This window comes from Capra hircus, chromosome 13 (genome assembly GCF_001704415.2).
Source record: "Capra hircus breed San Clemente chromosome 13, ASM170441v1, whole genome shotgun sequence".
NCBI lineage: Eukaryota > Metazoa > Chordata > Mammalia > Artiodactyla > Bovidae > Capra > Capra hircus.
In genome coordinates, this window is record NC_030820.1 from 33,123,476 (window position 1) to 33,143,795 (window position 20,320).

The following is a 20,320-nucleotide window of genomic DNA, read 5'->3' on the forward strand; positions in this document are numbered from 1 at the left end:
CTCTCAATTGGCCATTCATTGTCACCTCTGACATTCCCAGAAACACCAGCTGCAGGAAAATCCCTGACTTGGTGGGGAATGTCTAAACCACTGAGTTTACCCAAATTCAGCCCAAGATACACCCAGAGCAGGATGATTGCATACCCACTTAACAGTTTTCCAGAGAAAATCTTGACAATGATCAAGAGAAGGACGGCAAGTCAGGCTTGTTGATGCATTTTATTGTGAGATGGGGAGTCTGGTAAAAAACTAGAAAATGACCATGGTGTAACAAGGAACTTAAAAATGGAGAGTCAGATTTGTAACTTACATACATGAATACAGGAACAAATTGGCACAAAATGTTAAACGTTGTTCCCAACACTGTTTACATGAGGTTATCCTAATTTGGCTTCCTAAGGAAATGAGAGTTTTATGGTTAGACTAATCTCTTAATAAAACCGCAGAGCATCATGCTATTAGTCACACAGTGAATTTCAAAATTTAAGAGTTTTATATTAAAAACTGGGTAAAGGTAAAATGACTTGATTGCAGTTGTAAAACTAATACATTCCCATTTAAATTCTGTTCTACAGTCCAAGGCAAGTATAAATGTTAACATAACACTGTTAAATCAAATCTCAATGCAAGAGAACCAATTGCATCTCTACTTTAAATCTTATCAACTTTCCAAATTTTCATACTAAAATATATTATTGTATTAATACAAACTACAGTATTATACACTACACTGTGTAATAAATAAAGAAATATAAAAATAAGACACATAAATATAAAAGTTTTCTAAAACTAAAAGTACATATGTCAGTAAGAAGGGTATTAATACTGCCAAGTTTGAAGACATACAGTACAAAAATGTTGCACAGATCTATAAACTAAAAGAAATAAAATAATACTGATAGGTAAAAATCAGCTAATGTTGTTAATAAACTGGGTCCATAATAACTAACATTTGGAAACAGTTATGAGCCAAATAACAATGGCAGGTCCATGTTTGAAATGCAAGTACATGGATAAAGCAGATTAGAAAATTTCCCTTTCGTTTCAGTAGAGAAATTTTGAAAGTCAATTAACGCAAAATGAATACTGAGGAATTAAAGGGTGAAATGTCCCAGTGTTTGGCTTCTCTGACAGAGTCAGTGGTTTTTATTTTGGAATTTTGATACAAGAAACAAATCAACAAATGCTAGTTATTGTAGGCCACGCATGAACGGAGGCTGGTCAGAGCCTTGAAAATACTGATAAATGGCACTTACAGCACACAGGTCTTGCTTAAGGCCAGAGGAGATACAAAGCTTCATATCACATCCTTCATATTTGTGTACCACGTACGCAAACACAATTACGAACACTGATTCTGACGTCTCTGCTGTCTCACCAGTATCAACACTGTTAGTCCCTGCAATCAGAACTCAACGGCAATCTCGTCAACTCCATTTTAAACCACATGAGTAAGAAACTTCAGCTCTTCTAGCGGCTGCTTTCTTAAGGCTAACAATACACTTTAAATGAGAATACGCTCTACTGTGACATCTAAATATTAGAAATGACTACCTTCTAGGTTGAATTTAGAAAAGGTAGTTAGCACGGTTTTGAACTGCATTATACTTCTCCGTGAAGGGAATTCTGTAGTGCAGAAGTTCTCACATTTTAAAAAACATAATAAAATACTGAAGCGGATTTAGCATATGTTTACCAATAAAAAATTATAAAATTTCTCCCAATTGTACAGCTTAAGAATAAACTAACGTAAGAGTGCTAATTAATACTGATAAAATGAAACAATGTCAGGTGCTCATCTAATCAATCAGCTTTCTTTAACCTGTTAAATCTCTGCTTTCTGAGTCATTAAGTTTTCTAATCTGCTTCATGTTACAAACTTGTTCCTAACTTTGAAAAATGCATGAAAAATTACTAGGTCTGAGGTTCAGGCACACCCGGATTTTTTTTGTGTGGTTTTTTTTTTTTTTTGATTTTGTGTTTTTTTAAATTTTTACTTTACACAGTAGTGAACAGAAATCACAGTATACAGGTTACTGTGTTTCCATGAAAAGCATGTATAATATAGAACAAAACTTCATTACCAATTAGAATTTTCTTTCTTTTCTAGAAAAACTATTAGGCTTCATTTGTTTTCTCTTCAGACACCTGCTCGCTGCCCTCACTGACTTTGTGTTCTAAGCTATGGGCTTGGCTTCCAGCCCCCGCCCCCTGCCCCACACCTTCTGTTTCTGCTCTCTCCCCCTCCTCCTCCGCCTCCTCCTCCTCGTCCTCCTCGTCGTCCATCTCCTCCTCCCCGTCCTCCACCTCCTCTTCCACCTCCTCCGCCCCTCGCGCCGCTCCACTTCCCTTCTCCTCCTCCAGCTCCTCCAGCTCCCGCTCCTCCTCCTCCTCTTCCTCCTCCTTTTCGCTGTCCTCATCCTCCTCCCGCGTCGAGCTCTCCCTCTCGTCCGAGTCGCCCTGCCCCGCGTGCTGCTCGGGCGGGACCCCTGGGCCTGCGGCCCCCGGCTCGGGGGGCTCCCGCTCCTCGGCCTCCCTCTTGCAGTAGGAGTAGCGGTGGTTCATGTGCTGGGAGTAGGAGCCCGAGTGGGAGAAGCGCTTCCCGCACTTGTCGCACTGGTAGGGCTTCTCCCCGGAGTGCAGGCGCATGTGCTCGATCAGGTGATGCTTGTGTTTAAACGCCTTTTTGCAGATGCCACACTCGTGGGGTCTTTTACCTGAAAATAAGGGCACAGCTATGAAATGTAACGGCATGGAGCTGCTAGGCCTTGGGGCACTTCCGGTTATGGAAATAGCCATCAATTCAACTCTGCAAAACTGGCAGCTTCCTTAACGTACATACCTGTGTGTTCGTATTTATGTCTCAACAGTGAGCTACTCTTTTGGAATATCTTATCACACAAATCACAAGCATACATTCCGTTTTCTGTCTTCCGCATTTTCTTTTTGGGGGGCGTGGAATCAGAGTCGTTCTGATCCTCTACGTTGGATACTCCTTCTGAGCTAGTGTCTTGCCTTTCATCCTAGAGGAGAAAAGGAAGTAGGAAAAGTTCATTTAAGATTACAGGATAAACGACAGACATAAATAAAAGCAGAGCTGAAGGAACCACTTTGATTTCTGCTTTCAACAACCTGACCAAAGCAGGCTCCAAGGGAGGGTTCAGGTGAGTGGGCAGTGCAGTCACAACAGCAAAAGCAGCCCAGGGTCAGCGGGCACTGAAAGAAAGGACGCTGCAGAGAACACTTTAGCTGCCTATGGATCATTAACTTATGAGAAGTCTGCCCAATGTTTTAACTTACCAGTTTGCTAAACAGTCGTGAATTTCTAACTGCATCACTTACCTTCTGGGTTTTACTAAGTGAAAATTAAGACTCTTCCTTAAAAGTGGTCTTTAAATTGTATCTTCCAGAACCTTAGAATTTTGTGAACTAAACTTCATTGTCTCCTCGTAAAGAGGGAGGTTTGTTCTATCAATTTTCTAAGAAGCAAGATGGAAAAACAATGCAGGCAGGTCTGTGTTTTTAAACGAGAATCTTTGCTTGATGGTGAATCTTCAGAGTTTTGGGTGAGGGTTAGGAAGAAAACTGGCAGCAGGGTCTCCTGTAGGTGGAAGAATTCTGCAGGGAGCCTGCAGTGGGATTGGGCTCCTAGGATCCTGTGTCTTTCCTGAAGACTTCCATCCTAAACTCACACATTTTCCACAAGTTTAGAGGTTTCCCACAATTTCTTACAGCTTTGTAAGGCAGGAGAGGACTTCCCTGGTGGCTCAGTGGTAAAGAATCTGCCTGCCAATGCAGGAGATGTGGGTTCAATCCCTGATGCAGGAAGATTCTCTGGAGATGTCAAACCTCTCCAGTATTTTTGCCTGGGAAATTCCATGCACAGGGGAGCCTGGTGGGCTATATATAGTCGATGGGGTCGCCAAGAGTCAGATACAACTAAGCTGAGTGACTGGGTGCGAAGTGCTGACAGACGTTGTTCTGTCACTTGTAAGCTGCCAATCGTGTTAAAGGGACTCTCTTCATGTTACTGGATCTCGTTAACTGAAATTTTCCAGTTTATTCTTCAAAGGTGTGAAGAGTGTTTTTATACAGTTAAAATTTAGATTTCATGAAAAATTTAGCCATGTGAAAACTTTCTCAAGGTTACCACAATTACAGGAAGCCCCATTGGTAGCAGTATTTAAGGAGACAAAAGTAGCAAAACATACGTGAACAGGATATTATAATTATTTTAGTCGCATCTTCTTAGAGTAAGTATTTGGGAAAAAGATTAAATTTATCTCTAGTATTCATTTGATTCAATCAGAAATTGATGGGAAAAATGGAGACATCAAGGTCAGTGACACAGAAAAAGCCTGGACAGTGAAACACACAACAGTCATGCAGAATAGCTTTATCGTAACTGTCATGGACTCGGAGAGCGTTACAGAGGAAAATCCACAGATTCACAACTGTATTCCCTCATGTGGTATTATGATTGAACACCAGTTTACAGCTTATAAAATCATCAGTAAACTCATTAGGTGAATTCTTCATATACTTTTGTTTGCTTCATTAAAGCCTTTTATAAACAGAGGTTAACACAAAAAGTGAGAGCTAAGTTAGCCTGGTGTAAAACATCTGTGAACAAATTTTCATTTACTGATGATCATAATCAAGGCAGAAACTATGATGAATTCTGGGAACTTAACTATAAAACAGTAGTCTGATTAATGAGTATTTGAATTTTACTTTCCTCTTCCATCTCTAGTTTCAAACAGTCAATCTTATAGCTGAGACCCATCGACCCTCTTTTCTGCAAAATAATACTTAAAACTGCAGTGGAAAACTACACTCTGGATCACTAAACAGCAAAAGCCGAGATGCCACCGCAGCTAAGGCACACAGTCAGCTATTTCCTTTCAAACGTGACAGTTTAGCAAGCTGCTTGGCTCTCTCATGCCTGGTTTTTATTAGAGAAATTCACTAAAATAAATCAAACTATCATTTGATCAATGGATTGGGGCTGGGAGTGGTTCTTTTCCTTTTTTACCTGATTTCCATTGGGCTGGATCACCTTCAAGGGTGTTTCCTGGACTGCTGGGCTGACTGCAGTCGAGTATGTGTAGGCGACCTGGGGGATCAGGATGGTCTGCTTGTTGGCAGCCAGTGCTCGCAAGCACGGAACGCTGTTCTGGTCAGCGATGGCCACGATCGTGGGTAACTGGGCAGTGACGGTAGGTATAGCAATATTTATGGGGTTGGCACTTGGTGGGATTACATTTACAACTGGTTCTGAGTCTGTAACACAACTGTCCTTTTGTGGCTCCTTTTTTGCACAAGACAAGTTCAAGGGTTCTTCCTGGACAGAATAAACACTGTTCTGGTAAACACTAGTGATAGTTGGCCTTTCCAATAACTCGCCCTGCTGCTTTGGTAGTGAAAGATCAAGAGGTTCGACCTGCGGCTCTTCCTGCGCCCCTTCTGTCGGGTACGAGTAACCCTGTGCGCTTCTGGAGGAAGAGAGGTTCAGGGGAGAAGGGGAGGAGGCGCTGCTTCCGGAACCATTGACGGCCGAGCCCCCTGGTAAGACAGGGGAGCTAGCTCTCTTCAGAGGGCTCTGGCGGTTCCCTGTGCTGTCCTGGGTTTCATCTGCGTCTGCAGCCTGAGGCTGACCGTCGCTCTTGGCAGGGGTGTTGGCTTTGCCTGGTTCCGGGGAAGATGGTTCAGAAGACTGCACTGAGATCTGTCCCGCTTGCATCTTTTCAAACCACTTTTTCACTACATCCAGTGGTAGGTTCACGGAATCGGCAATTTTTGAGAGCTCTTCTGCACTTGGCTGTGCGTTCAAAGCATAATATGCTTTCAGAAGAGACAAGAGGTTCTTTAAAGGTGGCTGACTGGGAGACAAACTGCCATCTCCGGACCCCGATGGAGCGGAGGCCTCGGGCTTGGCAGCTTCTGGGGTGGGGGGCCGAGGGGGCTGGGTGGGCTGCTTCAGGTCATAGTGCTTCAGCTCCGGAAGTGCATTGATGTCCCCGGGACAGTCGTCACACAGGAGGCAAGTGCTGTCATTCCCTCCCCCTTCAAAGCTTTTGTCCTTCTCAGACTTGACAGTAAGATCTTCCGGTAACTTTTCACTTTTGCAATTGTTGGTGGGGACTGGGGTTTCTTTTTTTAAATTCTGAGGAACAACTTGAAGTTGGCTAGGTTGTTCAAGACTGTAGTTAATGATGATTTTGGTTGTTCCATCTTGATCAACCAGAGGAAGACTGATGGCTGAAATAACAGAATGGCCGCCTTGCTGGATGGATGAAGCATTGATTGTTTCTTGTTCTTTGGATGCAAGACTGGCTTGATTATTCTCCAAAACCTGCCTGATGACATTACCATCTACCGCCACTTTAAGTACATTCTGAATATCGCTTAAATTGATGCTGATGGGGGACACCAAACCCACCGTTGGCAGAACGACGGCCTGCACCACACCCTGAGGAGAACTGGTTGCCTGTAAGGGGCCACCACCACTGAAAACCCCGTTCTGTAGAGGGGCTGAGCAGTTGATTCCTGAAGCAACCACTATGGGTTTGAACTCATAATCCACAGGTTCGGTTTTGATCTGGTTTACGGGAAGTTGCTCTTGCAGGGGCTTGTTCTCTGTCTTCTGCCGCATCTGTGGCCGCGTGGGGCTGCCTGGAGAGGCCGAGAGCGAGGGTGAGGGGCACTGCGAGGTCTTGAGCCCTGTTCTCGGCCGCCCGTTCACAGGCATCAGGCTGATACATTTCTTACTGCTGATGTGTGAGCTGTAGGAACCAGAATGGGAAAAACGTTTCTTGCAGTTTGGGCATTCATATGGCTTCTCTCCTAAACAACAACAAAAAGTTACATTCGTAAATTTTCACATATTCACATTTTCCCTAAAACAAGCAGTATCAATTTAAAAAGGGGGTTACCATGTGTGCTTGTGATACAATTTTATTTAGAATCATCACTTTTAAGTTGAAAACCTACATAAATGTCAAGCACCAGTAAAATGTTAGTTTGAACTATGTGCTGACCAGTAAGAGAATCTTCTCTTCAGGTGTGTATAACAGTTTTGTTCACTTTTAAAAGTTCAAATCTTTCTCAGATACCAAAAAATTATCTCTCACTCTTTCAAGTAATTTTTTTCTTATCCTGTGTCACTAAACTATGTAATTCTCTATATTTTACTCTACTTAACCATCTATAGGAGAAATTAATATTAGACAAAAGGAAGCAAAATCTCCCCTAAGACTCAATAACTGTGGACATCTATCCTTGACTGTATGAGTCATATGAGTATCTATCCTCCCTATATTCATAGGTTTGCTTGAAAAGACCTTTTTCAGTGGGGAAGAAAAGTTTAAATACAAGTATTGTTACAAGCCTTGGCTTATTAAGCTGGGATGTACGTGTGTGCTTAGTCGCTCAGTCGTGTCTGACAGTTTATGACCCCATGGACTGTAGCCCACCAGGCTCCTCTGTACATGGGATTCTCCAGGCCAGAATACTGGAGTGGGTAGCCATGCCCTTCTCCAGGGGATCTTCCCAACCCAGGGATCGAACCCAGGTCTCCTGCATTGCAGGCGGATTCTTTACCGTCTGAGCCACCAGGGAAGCCCAATACTACTGGAGTGGTAGCCTATCCCTTCTCCAGGGGAACCTCCCCACCCAGGAATTGAGCCAGGGTCTCCTGCATTGCAGGCAGATTCTTTACCAGCTGAGCTACAAGGGATGTATGTACTTCTAGATAAATAAGGCAGTGTTCTCTGTGTGCTCAGTTGCTCAGTTGTGTCCAGCTCTTTGCAACCCCACGGACTGTAGCCTGCCCGATTCCTCTGTGCATGGGATTCTCCAGGCACGAATACTGGAGTGGGTTGCCTTTCTTCCTCCAGGGGATCTTCCCAATGCGGGAAGCAAACCTGTGTCTTCTGTGCCTCCTGCACTGGCAGGTGAATTCTTTACCACCGAGCCTCTCGGTATGAAAAGCATCTTGGAGTTTCAATTTCAGTGACAGTGGTTACAGTAACTTAGAACATTTAAGTATTAAAACAGAGTATACTTCTGCTGCACAAATACAACATCTTTGTGAAATGTAAGGAAAAAAAAAATGAAGCTTCCTGCTTGCAGAGGCCTCAGTTACATCACTCCCCAAGACCTTCCACGGTACAAGGTGTTCTTCTGGGTCACTGTGGGTACTCTGACAGAAATTTTTGAGTTGAATATTTTCATACAACTCATTTTTTTTTTTTTTTGCTTAAGTTTGAACATGTTCTAGTTAATGAATGTATAGTCTAAAAGTTACCAATGCCTGGGTTCAGGGAGATCCGGGTCTCAGTGCTGTTTACTCCCACACCTGCTGCGTGCAGGTCACAGAGCTGCTCTGTAAGCCTCTGCCAGATGAATGAGTGGCCAACTATACAATGATGAAGTGTGGTGATGCTGCTTATCTACTCAGTAGCAAAATACAGCTCTTTATCTCCCCCTTTCTTTTTAATGATTAAAAGGAAAGCAGCAAGAAAGCGTAGGACCTGCTAGTCTTGGAATTTCAATGTTGTAAAGGTTAAAATAAGTGCATTATATTTTCTCAAATGTGTCTGCATAATCAAATTAGAGTTGGAAGGAATCTAATAAAGCCCTCTAGTACAGCCTCCTTCTCAATGAAAGGAGGTTATTGCTGCTGGACAGATTGGAGGAAGGCAGTCTAGTCTGGCTTTGCTGAGGACCAGGATCTAAGTTCAGATTCTTGCTCTGGCACATACTATGTTTATTTTCTTAACCTGTCCAAGCCTCAGTGTTTTGGTGCATAAATAAATGTAGATACATCCTCACTGGATTGTTCTGGTTATAACAGATGATATAGCAAAACCCAGTGTGCTCTCAAGAAATGTTAGTGACTCTTTAGAAAAGCAATGAGACAGAGGGTCAGTACTAAGCCAAAGTTGGCCTTCCATGTTATGTTTGTTTCTGATGCCGCATGGAGCTGGTCTAACATTTCCTTGACAAGCCAGACTTTCAATGTGATGAAGAGCTGTCCCAAGAATCCTTCAATTTCCCTCATGCAGGTTAAATGTGTCCAGGTCTTTTACACATTCCTCATGGGATGTGTTCTTCAGAACTCTTACCCGCTTGTTAACTCACCTCTGAGTTTCTCCAGTTTTATCAATATCTTTCCAATGGGATGCCTGAAATGTGATTCAATACTCAAAATGCATTGGATAAAAATTTCCAGTGGGTGTAAAACAAGGGATATGTCTTTGCATCTTTATTTGATGACCTTTTTAGATGAACTACATGATTGTTCCCTTGCTGACTAGGAAAATAAGCATCTGTAGTATTGATTATTTCTGTCTTTACAGAGCACAGTGGGGATGACAGTGGCTTTGGAGTCAGGAGGGCTGTGTCACAGAGCCCAGCTTTTCTGTGTCCCAGCTGAGTGACTGGGGACAAGCTAAGTTCTCTGAAACTCCATTTTCTCATCAGTGAAAAAGGAGGAAACAGTAGCATCTACCTCCCAGGGTTACTGTGAGAGCTGCATGACTTAATGCAGTTGAGGGTCCAGCAGGTGCTAGTTACCGTTACTATTATGGGAATCACCCAGTTACTTTACTGCTGCTATAACCAAGACTGCAGAACAATTATTCTAAAGCCAAAGTCTATGTCTGTTAGAAAAAGCCGTGTTTCTAATTCTAACTTCATAGCTAAAGCACATCACCTCAGTTACTGACCTAGGTTAGTGTTTGTAACTACTACTACGACAGGAAGTTGTGTTGCTCAAAGTTTGATACATTATGCACACTGACCTTTTTCTAATGGCTAAGGTGGTGCTCTGTTGCACGTGATGTAAAAGTTTTCTAGGCTGAAACGACTATCAGGCTGTGGAACAAACCCAGGTTACTTGCTGGGGAGGCTCCCCGCCTGGGTGCAGGGGCTCTTTTGCACCCTCTCTGTGGGCAGGTGCAGTGGCCTCCTCACAGTTCCTTTGCACAGTTCCCATGTGCAAAGGATATAGGACTGTGACACATAGGGTTCCTTTCATGGACATCAGAAGAGATCCATGCAATTCTAGGGCACATAACTTGAGGGCCCTAACCTTCAATGCCTTAAAAACTCAGCTGCAAAAAAACCCCCAGAGTTTCCTGAAGGATATGAGGTTCATTCATTATTAGGTACTCTAAGCAGTGCTTTCAAAACTACCTGTGGTGAATGATCACTGTTCTTTTCATTAAAAAACATTTTCCAATCTCCTATGGACTAACATTGTACAGACTCTAATGAATTTGTCACAGCTCTGTCTTGATATAATACTTTCTAAATGCTTACCCTCGGTTTCTGTTTATTTGGGATGACTTGGAGTAGCCCTGCTTGAAATCTCCCCTTGGAATAACCCACCAGGGAGCTGTAGACTTGGATGGTATCCACTGGGCACCCTGGGGCAGTGCTCTTTCTGAACTGCATTTTGGTGAAATATCACTGGCCTCTATGGAAGAATCTTACTTTAGAATGAAAACACTATTGAATCCTCTGCTGTATTATTTTAAGGATATTTCTGAGGATGATGTAAATTATCTTTTGGTTCTTTCTTCTTAATGATGTTCCAAGGAACAACTTTCTCTATGGACTTCGTATCAGAAGAGTTGTGCTTTTCTCTCATCTTCTGACATCTGATCCTTTTTACCTACAAACACTCTAGATTTCCGTTACTAACTGTAGTTTTCTTACTTCCTAAAACATAGGGTCTAATTTGTGGTCTCTTCTAGCATGTACAAAGGAATTCATAGTATTTTTTTTTCTTTCTCATTTTTACTTCATGCCTGTCTTGCTTTCTTTAAGAGACGTAAATATGAATGGACAGCAGAGCACAGGAGTCTGTGTGCCATGATGTGGCCTGAATCTGCCTCCTCTTTCAGAGCAGCAGCATGCTGTGAGCTTACTATAAAGCTCTTGACCATGGAAACACCTAAAGGGTTTCTACAGATAGCACAAGCATTATTACTTGATTGAAGCTGATTTTTGATGATCAGTGCAGGATTTTGTGATTAGATATCAACTTCTTGTTTCTGGACTTACAATATTTCAACGTTTTGTACGATCTGTGCTTCCCAACTGCATATAATCTATAGATCTGCGACCCTCCTATATGATTGCAATAGGACGTTCATTTTTATATATGAAATCTTACTCTGTTTTATTACCCCAACTTCAACATTAAAGAATGAATTAGCTATAATCTCTATCAACAACTTCAAATAATTTCTGGTGAGAAAGTGAAGTCGCTTAGTTGTGTCCGACTCTTTGAGACCATGGGGTAGCCTGCCAGGATCCTCCATCCATGGAATTTTCCAGGCAAGAGTACTGGAGTGGGTTGCCTTTTCCTTCTCCAGGGGATCTTCCCAACCCAGGGATTGAACCTGGGTCTCCTGCATTGCAGGCAGATGCTTTACCATTTGAACCAGGGATGCCCTTCTGGTAAGAAGCTGCTGCTACTAAGTCGCTTCAGTCGTGTCCGACTCTGTATGACCCCATAGACAGCAACCCACCAGGCTCCCCCCGTCCCTGGGATTCTCCAGGCAAGAACACTGGAGTGGGTTGCCATTTCCTTCTCCAGTGCATGAAAGTGAAAAGTGAAAGTGAAGTCGCTCAGTCGTGTCCGACTCTTAGTGACCCCATGGACTGCAGCCTACCGAACTGCAGCCTACCAAGCTCCTCCCATGGGATTTCCCAGACAAGAGTACTGGAGTGGGTTGCCTTTTCCCTCTCCAGGGGATCTTCCCGACCCAGGGATTGAACCTGAGTCTCCTGTGTTGCAGGCAGATGCTTTACCGTTTGAACCAGGGAAGCCCTTCTGATAAGAAGGGGGGTTATTAAAAATAAATTATTGATGTAACACCTATCCTTCTCAAACTATTTAAAAAAATTGGATAGGAAGGAATACTTGTGAACTCATTCTATGAGGTCAGCATTATCCTGATATCAAACCAAAGCACACACAAAACTGCAGGCCAGTATCACTGATGAATAGGGATGCAAGACTCCTTAACAAAAATATTAGCCAACCAAATTCAGTAATACATTGAAATACCCAGGTATACCATGATCAGGTGGGATTCATCAAGGGATGAAGAATGGTTAAATATCTACAAATCAAGGTGATATACCACATTAACAAATTGAAAGTAAAAACCATATGATCATCTAAATAGATGCAGAAAAAGCTTTTGACAAAATTCAATATCCATTTATGATAAAAAAAACTCTCAAAGAAATGGGTACAGAAGGAACATACCTCAACGTAATAATGACCATGTATGAAAAGCCCATAGCTAACATCATACTCAATGGTGAAAAGCTGAAAGCATTTCCTCTAAGATCAGGAACAAGACAAAGATATCTACTCTTGCCACTTTTATTCATTATTCAACAAGGTATTGGAAGTCCTAGCCACAGTAGTCAGATAAGAAAAAGGAATAAGAGAATCCAAATTGAAAAAGAAGAAGTAAAACTGTCACTGTTTACAGATGATACGATACGATATCCATAGACAATTCTAAAGATGCCACTAAAAAACTACTAGAGCTCATCAATGAATTTGGTAAAATTGCCAGATACAAAATTAATGTAGAAATCCACTGAATTTCTAGACATTAATAACAAGAAAGAACAATTAAGAAAATAGGTTCCATGATTCTATATTGATTCTATATAGATTCATTCATTCTACATATTCAAAATGCCTATTGGGTAATTCCTGTCAAAATGACAATGCATTTTTCACAGAACTAGAATAAATAACTCTTGAAATTTGCATGGAAACATAAAAGATGCTGAATAGCCAAAACAATCTTGAAAAAGAACAGAAGTGGAGGTGTCACAGACCTCAATTTCAAACTATGCTGCAAAGCTACAGTCATTTAGCATGGTGTTGGCACAAAAGCAGATTAATAGATCTAGGGAACATAACAGAAACCACAGGAATGAACTCGTAAGGGTGGTTAACCTATGGCAAGGATATACAGTGGGGAAAAAGCCCCTTCAATAACTGGTGTTGGGAAAACTGGACAGCTACACTCTCTCATACTATGCACAGAAGTAAATTTTGGATTAAAGATCTGAAACCATAAAGCTTCCAGAAAAAAAACACAGGCAGTAAGCTCTTTGACATAGATCTCAGTAATATTTTTTTTTTTGATATGTCTCCTCAGGAAAGGGGAACAAAAGCAAAAATAAAGGGGACTACATCAAACTGAAAGACTTTTATAGAGACAAAAAAACTATGAACAAATTGAAAAGGTCACTTACTGAATAGAAGATATTTACAAATGATATAAATGATAAGGGGTTAATATGAAAAATGTCCAATGAACTCATACAACTCAAAATCAAAAGAAGACACAACCCAGTTAAGAATGGGCTAAGAATCTGAACAGATATATTTACCCAAAAAATACTTATAGAAGCCAAAAGTCAAATGAAAAGATGCTCAACATCATTAATATGATATCCCCATACACCTGTCAGAATGATTATTACACACAAAAAAGTATTGGCAAGAATGTGGAGAGAAGGGAACCCTAGGTCACTGTGGGTGAGGATGTAAACTGGTGCAGCCACTATGGAAAATGGTATACAGATTTCTCAACAAATTAAAAAGAAAACTACCTTTTAATCCAGCAATTCCAGTTCTGAGTATTCATCCAAAGAAAATGAAAACATACTTCGAAAAGATTATATATACAGCCCTGTATATATTATACATTGAAATATAATACTTTTCCATACATTCACTGCAGCATTATCTACAATAGCCAAGGTAAGTCAAATCATGCTGTTTATACAGTGCTGTATGTCAGTTATATCTCAATAAAGCTAGGAGAAAAAGGACAGTAGTAGAGGAAAAATATCCACTGGATATATGTTAATATAATATTAATATATATATGAAATTGATGAAAATTGTTCAATAGCACAGGAGCTAAGAAATAGGATCCTGATGCAGATGCCAAAAGACAGCTTTGTTTTCCAGACACATTAACGAATAAAAATTTTAAAAAATGTATGAATCTCAGTTTGAGCATGTTTTAAGAGGTAACATTCTTTAGCCCTCAATGAGCAATTCAGCACAACTTCTATTAATGCCGTTTCAAAATAAAACACACATATCACAAAGCCACCCAACCGTACTTTTTGTGCAGGATATTTGTAAAATCAATTAATAATTGTTAATATAATAATTTCCACAAAACAAGCATATGCAGAAATCCATAACAGGTGTCTTTCATTGAAATTATTTAGTATCAAATAACGCATCAAAATTTACCAGGAGACAGATTTCATAATGCAATGTGAATTTTCTTGGTTGCTTTTGGGTAAGTAAAGCCTCCAAAAAAAGGCAAATAGAGCTCTCTTTGGTTGTAAGTCTGTAAAATTGACATAGTATTTTTACCATGTATTAATGTTCACTTTTCATGTGAAGCTGTAGATGATGAGTTGTGCAGAACTGAGGGTGAGATGGGGGAAGCCCGTTTTCCGTGAAATCTCCTCTCCTGCCATAGTTCCCACCCCTCCTTGTGCTGCCCTCTCCCACAATCCCCACGGTGCACCATGCCACTTCCTATCTTGAGTTCCATCTCTCCTTCTCTTATGGAGAGAATATCTTCATCTCCTCCTTTCCTTGTGCACATGCTTTATCAAGCATGTATCCTACATGCTTTATCATTCCCTTGTTAACTGTGCAAGAGGCAATGAAATGAACATTCATCGAAAAGCGTAAGTGTCTCAGGTTGTACATCTTGTAAAATGCTATATTCTTATTAGGAAATTCAAAGTGTGTCCTCTTAGCTTGATATACTTTAGCCGAAGAGTAAGATCCCAATAAAATACCGTTTATAAGCAGAAAATGTCTCCATATTAGTGTTTATCCCAAAACAATTGCAACGAGTTTCTAACCATATGTGTAGCTCACATGTGATATTAATTTACTATCATAATCACTAAGATAGTCAAGGTAGACAAAGAAAACATATTTACCACTGTGGATTCTTAAGTGCTCTTTTAGATGGTGTTTGTATTTGAAAGCTTTTCCACATTCAGTGCACTTGAATTTACGATTACCCCCAGACTGCGTCACATGTCTCTGTAAGAAAGAATTGGTATTTTATTTATAAAGCAAAAAAGCTTTAGACATAAAGAACATCCAGTCTGCTAAAAGTAATGTTTGGGTGGTTCTTTTGTTTCTTTAAAGGCCTCAAATAGTAGCAGTCACAAAAATCTAATACTTGGAATGTTACCAAAAAGGAAGAGGACAGTGGCAACAGAATTTCGAAATAAAGGAAAATCTCCACTTCCCAGTTTAAAGAATCAGAATCACAATCACTCTATGACGCAATATAGCATTTAGCAAAAAATATGTACTTGACCAGGAACTAGAGGTGATTTCCCTCGCCTGCACTCTAATTGACAGATAAAGAAACCATGGTCCAGAATGTCCAGGAATCTGTCTCAAGCAAAGAAGAACAAGGTCTCCAGAACAGAAGAAAAGGCTGGGCTTTTTCAGGACTTTATCCTCTCTAGCAAGTTTGGTATTTCCAAAATCTTAATCTGATGATTTAAAAAATACTTCCCTCTTTTCAGTCAAATATGGATTACTGTAATAGCTTTCTGTCTGGTTTATCAACCCCCCACTTTTACATACTTCGAATAAATTCTGCACCCTTTATTCATCTTACAAAAGCAGTGTTTGAACTGAATTATGCAATACATTCTACTCATAAATTTCTAGAGGATTCCTGTTCACCCCTGGGCACAGATTCTGAGGCTACAGATGCCAGGTTTATAGCCCCGAGTTTCCAGGCTGCTTCAGCAGGAGTCCACATCTATCATCCAGTGAGTCCTACGTTCTGCTCCCACTGATACCATCCTTTACTCCTTGGCGATGCTTCCCCTTAATTGTGACTGTTATGACTCTACCCATTGTTCAAAGGCTCCAGTTCTGCTTGCTCTGTGCTTTCCCAAACTGCTATCTCCCTTCTGTCCTTCACACAGGAAGGACCAAGAATAAGCGTGAAGTATGTGTCAGGTTCTGCTTCACCCAAACCCCTGGCTTTGAAATTGAATACACGGCGCCAGCTCCAAACAGCTCTCTCTAGATCTCTCCTCTCTCCATTTTAGACTCTCACAGCTTCCTCGACGTCCCCACTGAACAGTGACAGGCATCTGCTAAGAGGACTACACTGACCTCTTCATTTCTTTCCTGGAAATCAGCTCCTCCTCTCCTGTTTTTTGGGGGCTTAATCCACCTGCAGTGCAGGAGACCAGGGTTCGATCCCTGGGTGGGGAAGATCCCCTGGAGAAGGGAATGGCTACTCACTCCAGTATTCTTGCCTGGAGAATTCCATGGACAGAGGAGCCTGGTGGGATAGTCCATGGGGTCACAAAGAGTTGGACACAACTGAGTAACACTTACTCTTGTTTCTTACCTTCGTGAGTAAACCCCTCATTTATCTGATCGTTCCTTAGGCCCTGAATTTGGAGGAATCCTGGTCCCTCTCTTTCCGAGACCCTTCTCCAATCCCTCAGTAAGCCAGCCTGTAGCCACCATCCTCATGATGTCACATCTGTTACACCAGTGCCTCTGGCCTGGGTTACAGCCACAGCCCTTAGGTGTGCTTCCTGCTTCCTTCTTGTCTCTGTCCATCTACTCTCCACCCCACAGCTCATCTGGCCTTAAAAATAAGACATAAACACAAAACCCAGTATCTTTCAAATGCTTCCCTATAATACTTTAGAGTAAAATCACAGGCCTTAGCCATGGCTCATACAAGAGGCCTCGTCATCTGGCTCCTCCCTACCCAGCCTCTTCGTCTTTCTCCCCTTCATGCGCCCTGGCTGCCTGCCTTTCCTTGGCTTCTGCCTCGAGGCCTTCATGCCCCTCTGCTCCCTCTGCACAGAAGGCCCTTCTCCCAGTCATTCTGTGACTGGCTCCCTCACTTCACCCAAGTCTAGGGTCAGATGCCCTAGTCTCTCTATTAAAAAAGAAAAAGCAGCTTCCACCACTTTCTATCCTCTTTGCTTTGTTTTCTTCATTCCACGTGTGTTTATATTTTACATCTGTTTTCTCTCACCTATAATACAGGCCCACTACTGTCAGGGACTTGCTCATTTTCACTACTGTGTCTTGAACACCTTCAACAGGCCTTACACAGAATCAAAACTCAGACATCTGTTGCATGAATAAGACAACATGGAAATGTTTACCGTGATTTCCAGAGGCCAGCAAGGCAGACGCTCTGCCTCCTAGCCTAAACGGTTCCCAATTATACCCCTCACGTTGCTGGCTTCCACATTCCATCACGGCTCCTTCCTGACCTTGGTCTGACCACGTATTTCACATATGAAACCGACCAGCCACCTTTACATCCCTCAGAGAAAGCCTCACACACACAGTGGCCTCCATGCTCATCAGAGAGCTTACGACTTATTTTTCTCACAGCATCTCCTGCTTTCCCTCCAGTTCTGTCCTTCGAAGCTCCTTCCTTTGACAAGGGCCCTTGGTGGAGAGGATGTGGGGGCAGCGCTTGCAGGACAGCTCTGCTCCCAAATGTCACCTGAACAGCCCCTATCCCAGGGCCCATCGGCACTGTGGCCACGCCCCCAGGGCCTGTCTACACTGGGATCAGGTCCCCAGGCTCCACCCACACTGTGGTCAGGTCAGGACGCCGGGGTGCTAAGAGCATGCCTCTGTTCTGTCCCTGACAAGACTCGTTCAGGGCAGATGAGAATATGGGGTTTGTCTTCTGTGGGTCAGTTTCCTCCTCCTGGCACTCACTCCCACCCCAAGTGCTCCTTTGTGGACTGAAGCGCTGACCTACCCAAGGAAGAGCTGGCCCTGTGCTCATGCCTGCCTGTACACTCCACACCCCATGATTTCATGAGTATTGTCACCAGGGTCCTGAGAAGACAGGCTGACCCATTCTCATCACTGTTTCTCTTATAGATTTTGGCCTGGTTTTTGGTTGAGCCATCACAGCCCAGAGGGTGACTTGCTCTCTCGGGTCAGTGACGTGGGTACACATGGAGCAGACGCTTAAACTCAGGTGCACAGGTATTCCGAGTCTTTTGACAGAAGAGACTGGACATGTGCCCCAAGCACAGCACACACCTTCAACATACTGTGTGCTGCTGAACACTTATTCGACTTTTAAATCTAGATTAACCAGATATTAATTTGATTATTTACAGTTGACCTTACAGAAGCAGAACTGGCAAAACGTTTCTGACTTTAATCCTTAAATTCAGAGCCAGCAACATAACTTAAGGATGGTCTTGGTTTATACTTCTAGAAATTGAGGCAAAGTGACATAGAAACAGAATAAACCGTATGAAAAATTGAGTCCTCAGACTAAAAATGATTCAGTCTAAACTTTAGATTCTTAAGAGGCAACTTCCCTTACATGAAAAAAAGCCACAGTTGTACTGATAACAGTCAGCGTTTCACAAAAAATTAAACTTGATTATTGTTTGATTTTCTCCTCTACTTGGTCAGTAGTAAGTCATGTGCTTTATGAGATGCTATTTATTTTTCCTACATGGAACATTTTAGTAGAATCCATTTTGAAATCCAGTGATAAACTTGACATATTTGTTATGATATAAGCAAAATAACTGAGTTGAAAGGGACCTTGTCTGAAAAAGAAAAAATGTAGTCACTTCTAAAATAGTCTTCGTAGTGTTTACATGTGCGTTTAAACTCAGAAATGACCTGATCATCCAAACGAATAATCACTGTCCTTTTTACAAGGCTGCAGACCAGACACTGTCTGGTACAGCCCCTTAATCTTTCAGCGTGTGAGAGCCCTTGCCTTCCATGGAGCAAGGAGTTCTCGGTGTGGACAGTGGGTGAATCTGAGTCATGCCGCTTACCTGCTCTCGTCCTGATTTGTGGGAGGTCATGTGGCGCTCGAGCTGGGTTCTGTATGCAAACGTGTAACTGCACAGGGAGCAGCTGAAGTTGTCTTCATTCTTCTCGTGGCGATACTTAATGTGTTCTTTCAGAGAGGTAAAGCGTTTATATCCTCTGTCACAATACGGACAGGTGAGCAACTGGGAAAATGCATCTGGTGTTCCTGTAAAACAAGGATCGTACATTTTAAAGATGTTCCCAAATTAGTACCAAAGTGCCCACCGAGGCCCTCTGCTGTGTGCCAGATATTGTGCTTTGTATCTGATCCTCAAAACCAACACACTGATGTGTCTCTGTTTTATAAAGAGAGGATGTGATGCCCAGAAAAGGTTAAATTACTTCCAAGTCACACAGCCTGTGAACAATGAAGTTGAGAGTCAAATGCAAGCTGACTTTAAAGTCTCATATCTTTTTCACTAAAACATAATTCTTCTCTTCTTTTGTATGGTTAATTAGACAAAGAAAACAAAAGCAAAATTATAATGCAGGTTATCATTGTGAATGTATACACATGAAAGGAGTTTGGTACACAATAACCATCTTTCTACAAAGGTAACAATGTCATCGTTAGTTATTGAATGTTCATTCTTTCAAATTTGAAAAATGTCACTTCAGGCATCAGAGACTAAGTAACATACAGTTAGAGCCCGTTTCTAAGGCTCCCCTGCAGGTGACTGAGGAGGCACACTGTAGGAGGTGTGAGGAGCAGTGGGGGCTGGACTGAGGGCGGGCCACTGAGATGCCCCCGCGTGAGTTCTTCGTGTTCTTTCATCTCCTGAGACACACCGGCACACTTCTTGTTTAGTTTCAGATGGATGACTATTAGGATAGCTTTCAGAAAATAAGCCATTATAGATAAACCGTAGTTCAGAGAATGAACTACATATTTTTTAATACATGGAAACATCTAAGCCTGCCAGTCTTAAAATGTAATACCACTTGGCCAATATTATTTAACTACATTTCTATATTGGATTTACTTCTTCAAAGGAAAAAGTTCCTAAGTCACATCTTGCTATAAATGTTATCTTAACTTTGTTTTTAATTTCTTATAGAAAAACAGACTACCAAAGAAAATGTCACAACAATTTTCTTTACTTCCTCAACATGTCACTGTTATTGAAATTCAAGTCCATATAAATTTAATGTCTTGTTCAAGGACAAGCCTGCAAAGAACAGGCTGAACACCTGACTCTACACAGCTAAGACAGAAATATATATCAAACATATGAATAAAGTCAGACAACCAAGACCCCAAAGTTTATGATGGTATCTTCTGTTATCAGCTAGCAAGGAGTCACCAGTGATGACTCTGACATGACCCACTTCTCAGGGGACCAGACTAGCCCCGTGAGGACA

General features: G+C 41.8%; 1 protein-coding gene across 8 annotated transcripts in view; it reads right to left on the bottom strand.

The window, feature by feature from the left end:
• The window catches only part of ZEB1 (zinc finger E-box binding homeobox 1), a 200,180-nt gene continuing 180,060 nt past the window's right edge, over positions 201-20,320 (bottom strand). For all 8 annotated transcript variants that reach the window (XM_018057181.1, XM_018057180.1, XM_018057183.1 and 5 more), the window contains 5 exons: positions 18,922-19,124; positions 15,031-15,136; positions 5,036-6,846; positions 2,843-3,023; positions 201-2,717 (listed from right to left, as the gene is read on the bottom strand). In XM_018057181.1, the coding sequence (XP_017912670.1) occupies positions 2,119-2,717; positions 2,843-3,023; positions 5,036-6,846; positions 15,031-15,136; positions 18,922-19,124 (2,900 nt within the window). In that variant the 3' untranslated portion in view covers positions 201-2,118. The remainder of the gene's footprint in view (positions 2,718-2,842; positions 3,024-5,035; positions 6,847-15,030; positions 15,137-18,921; positions 19,125-20,320) is intronic.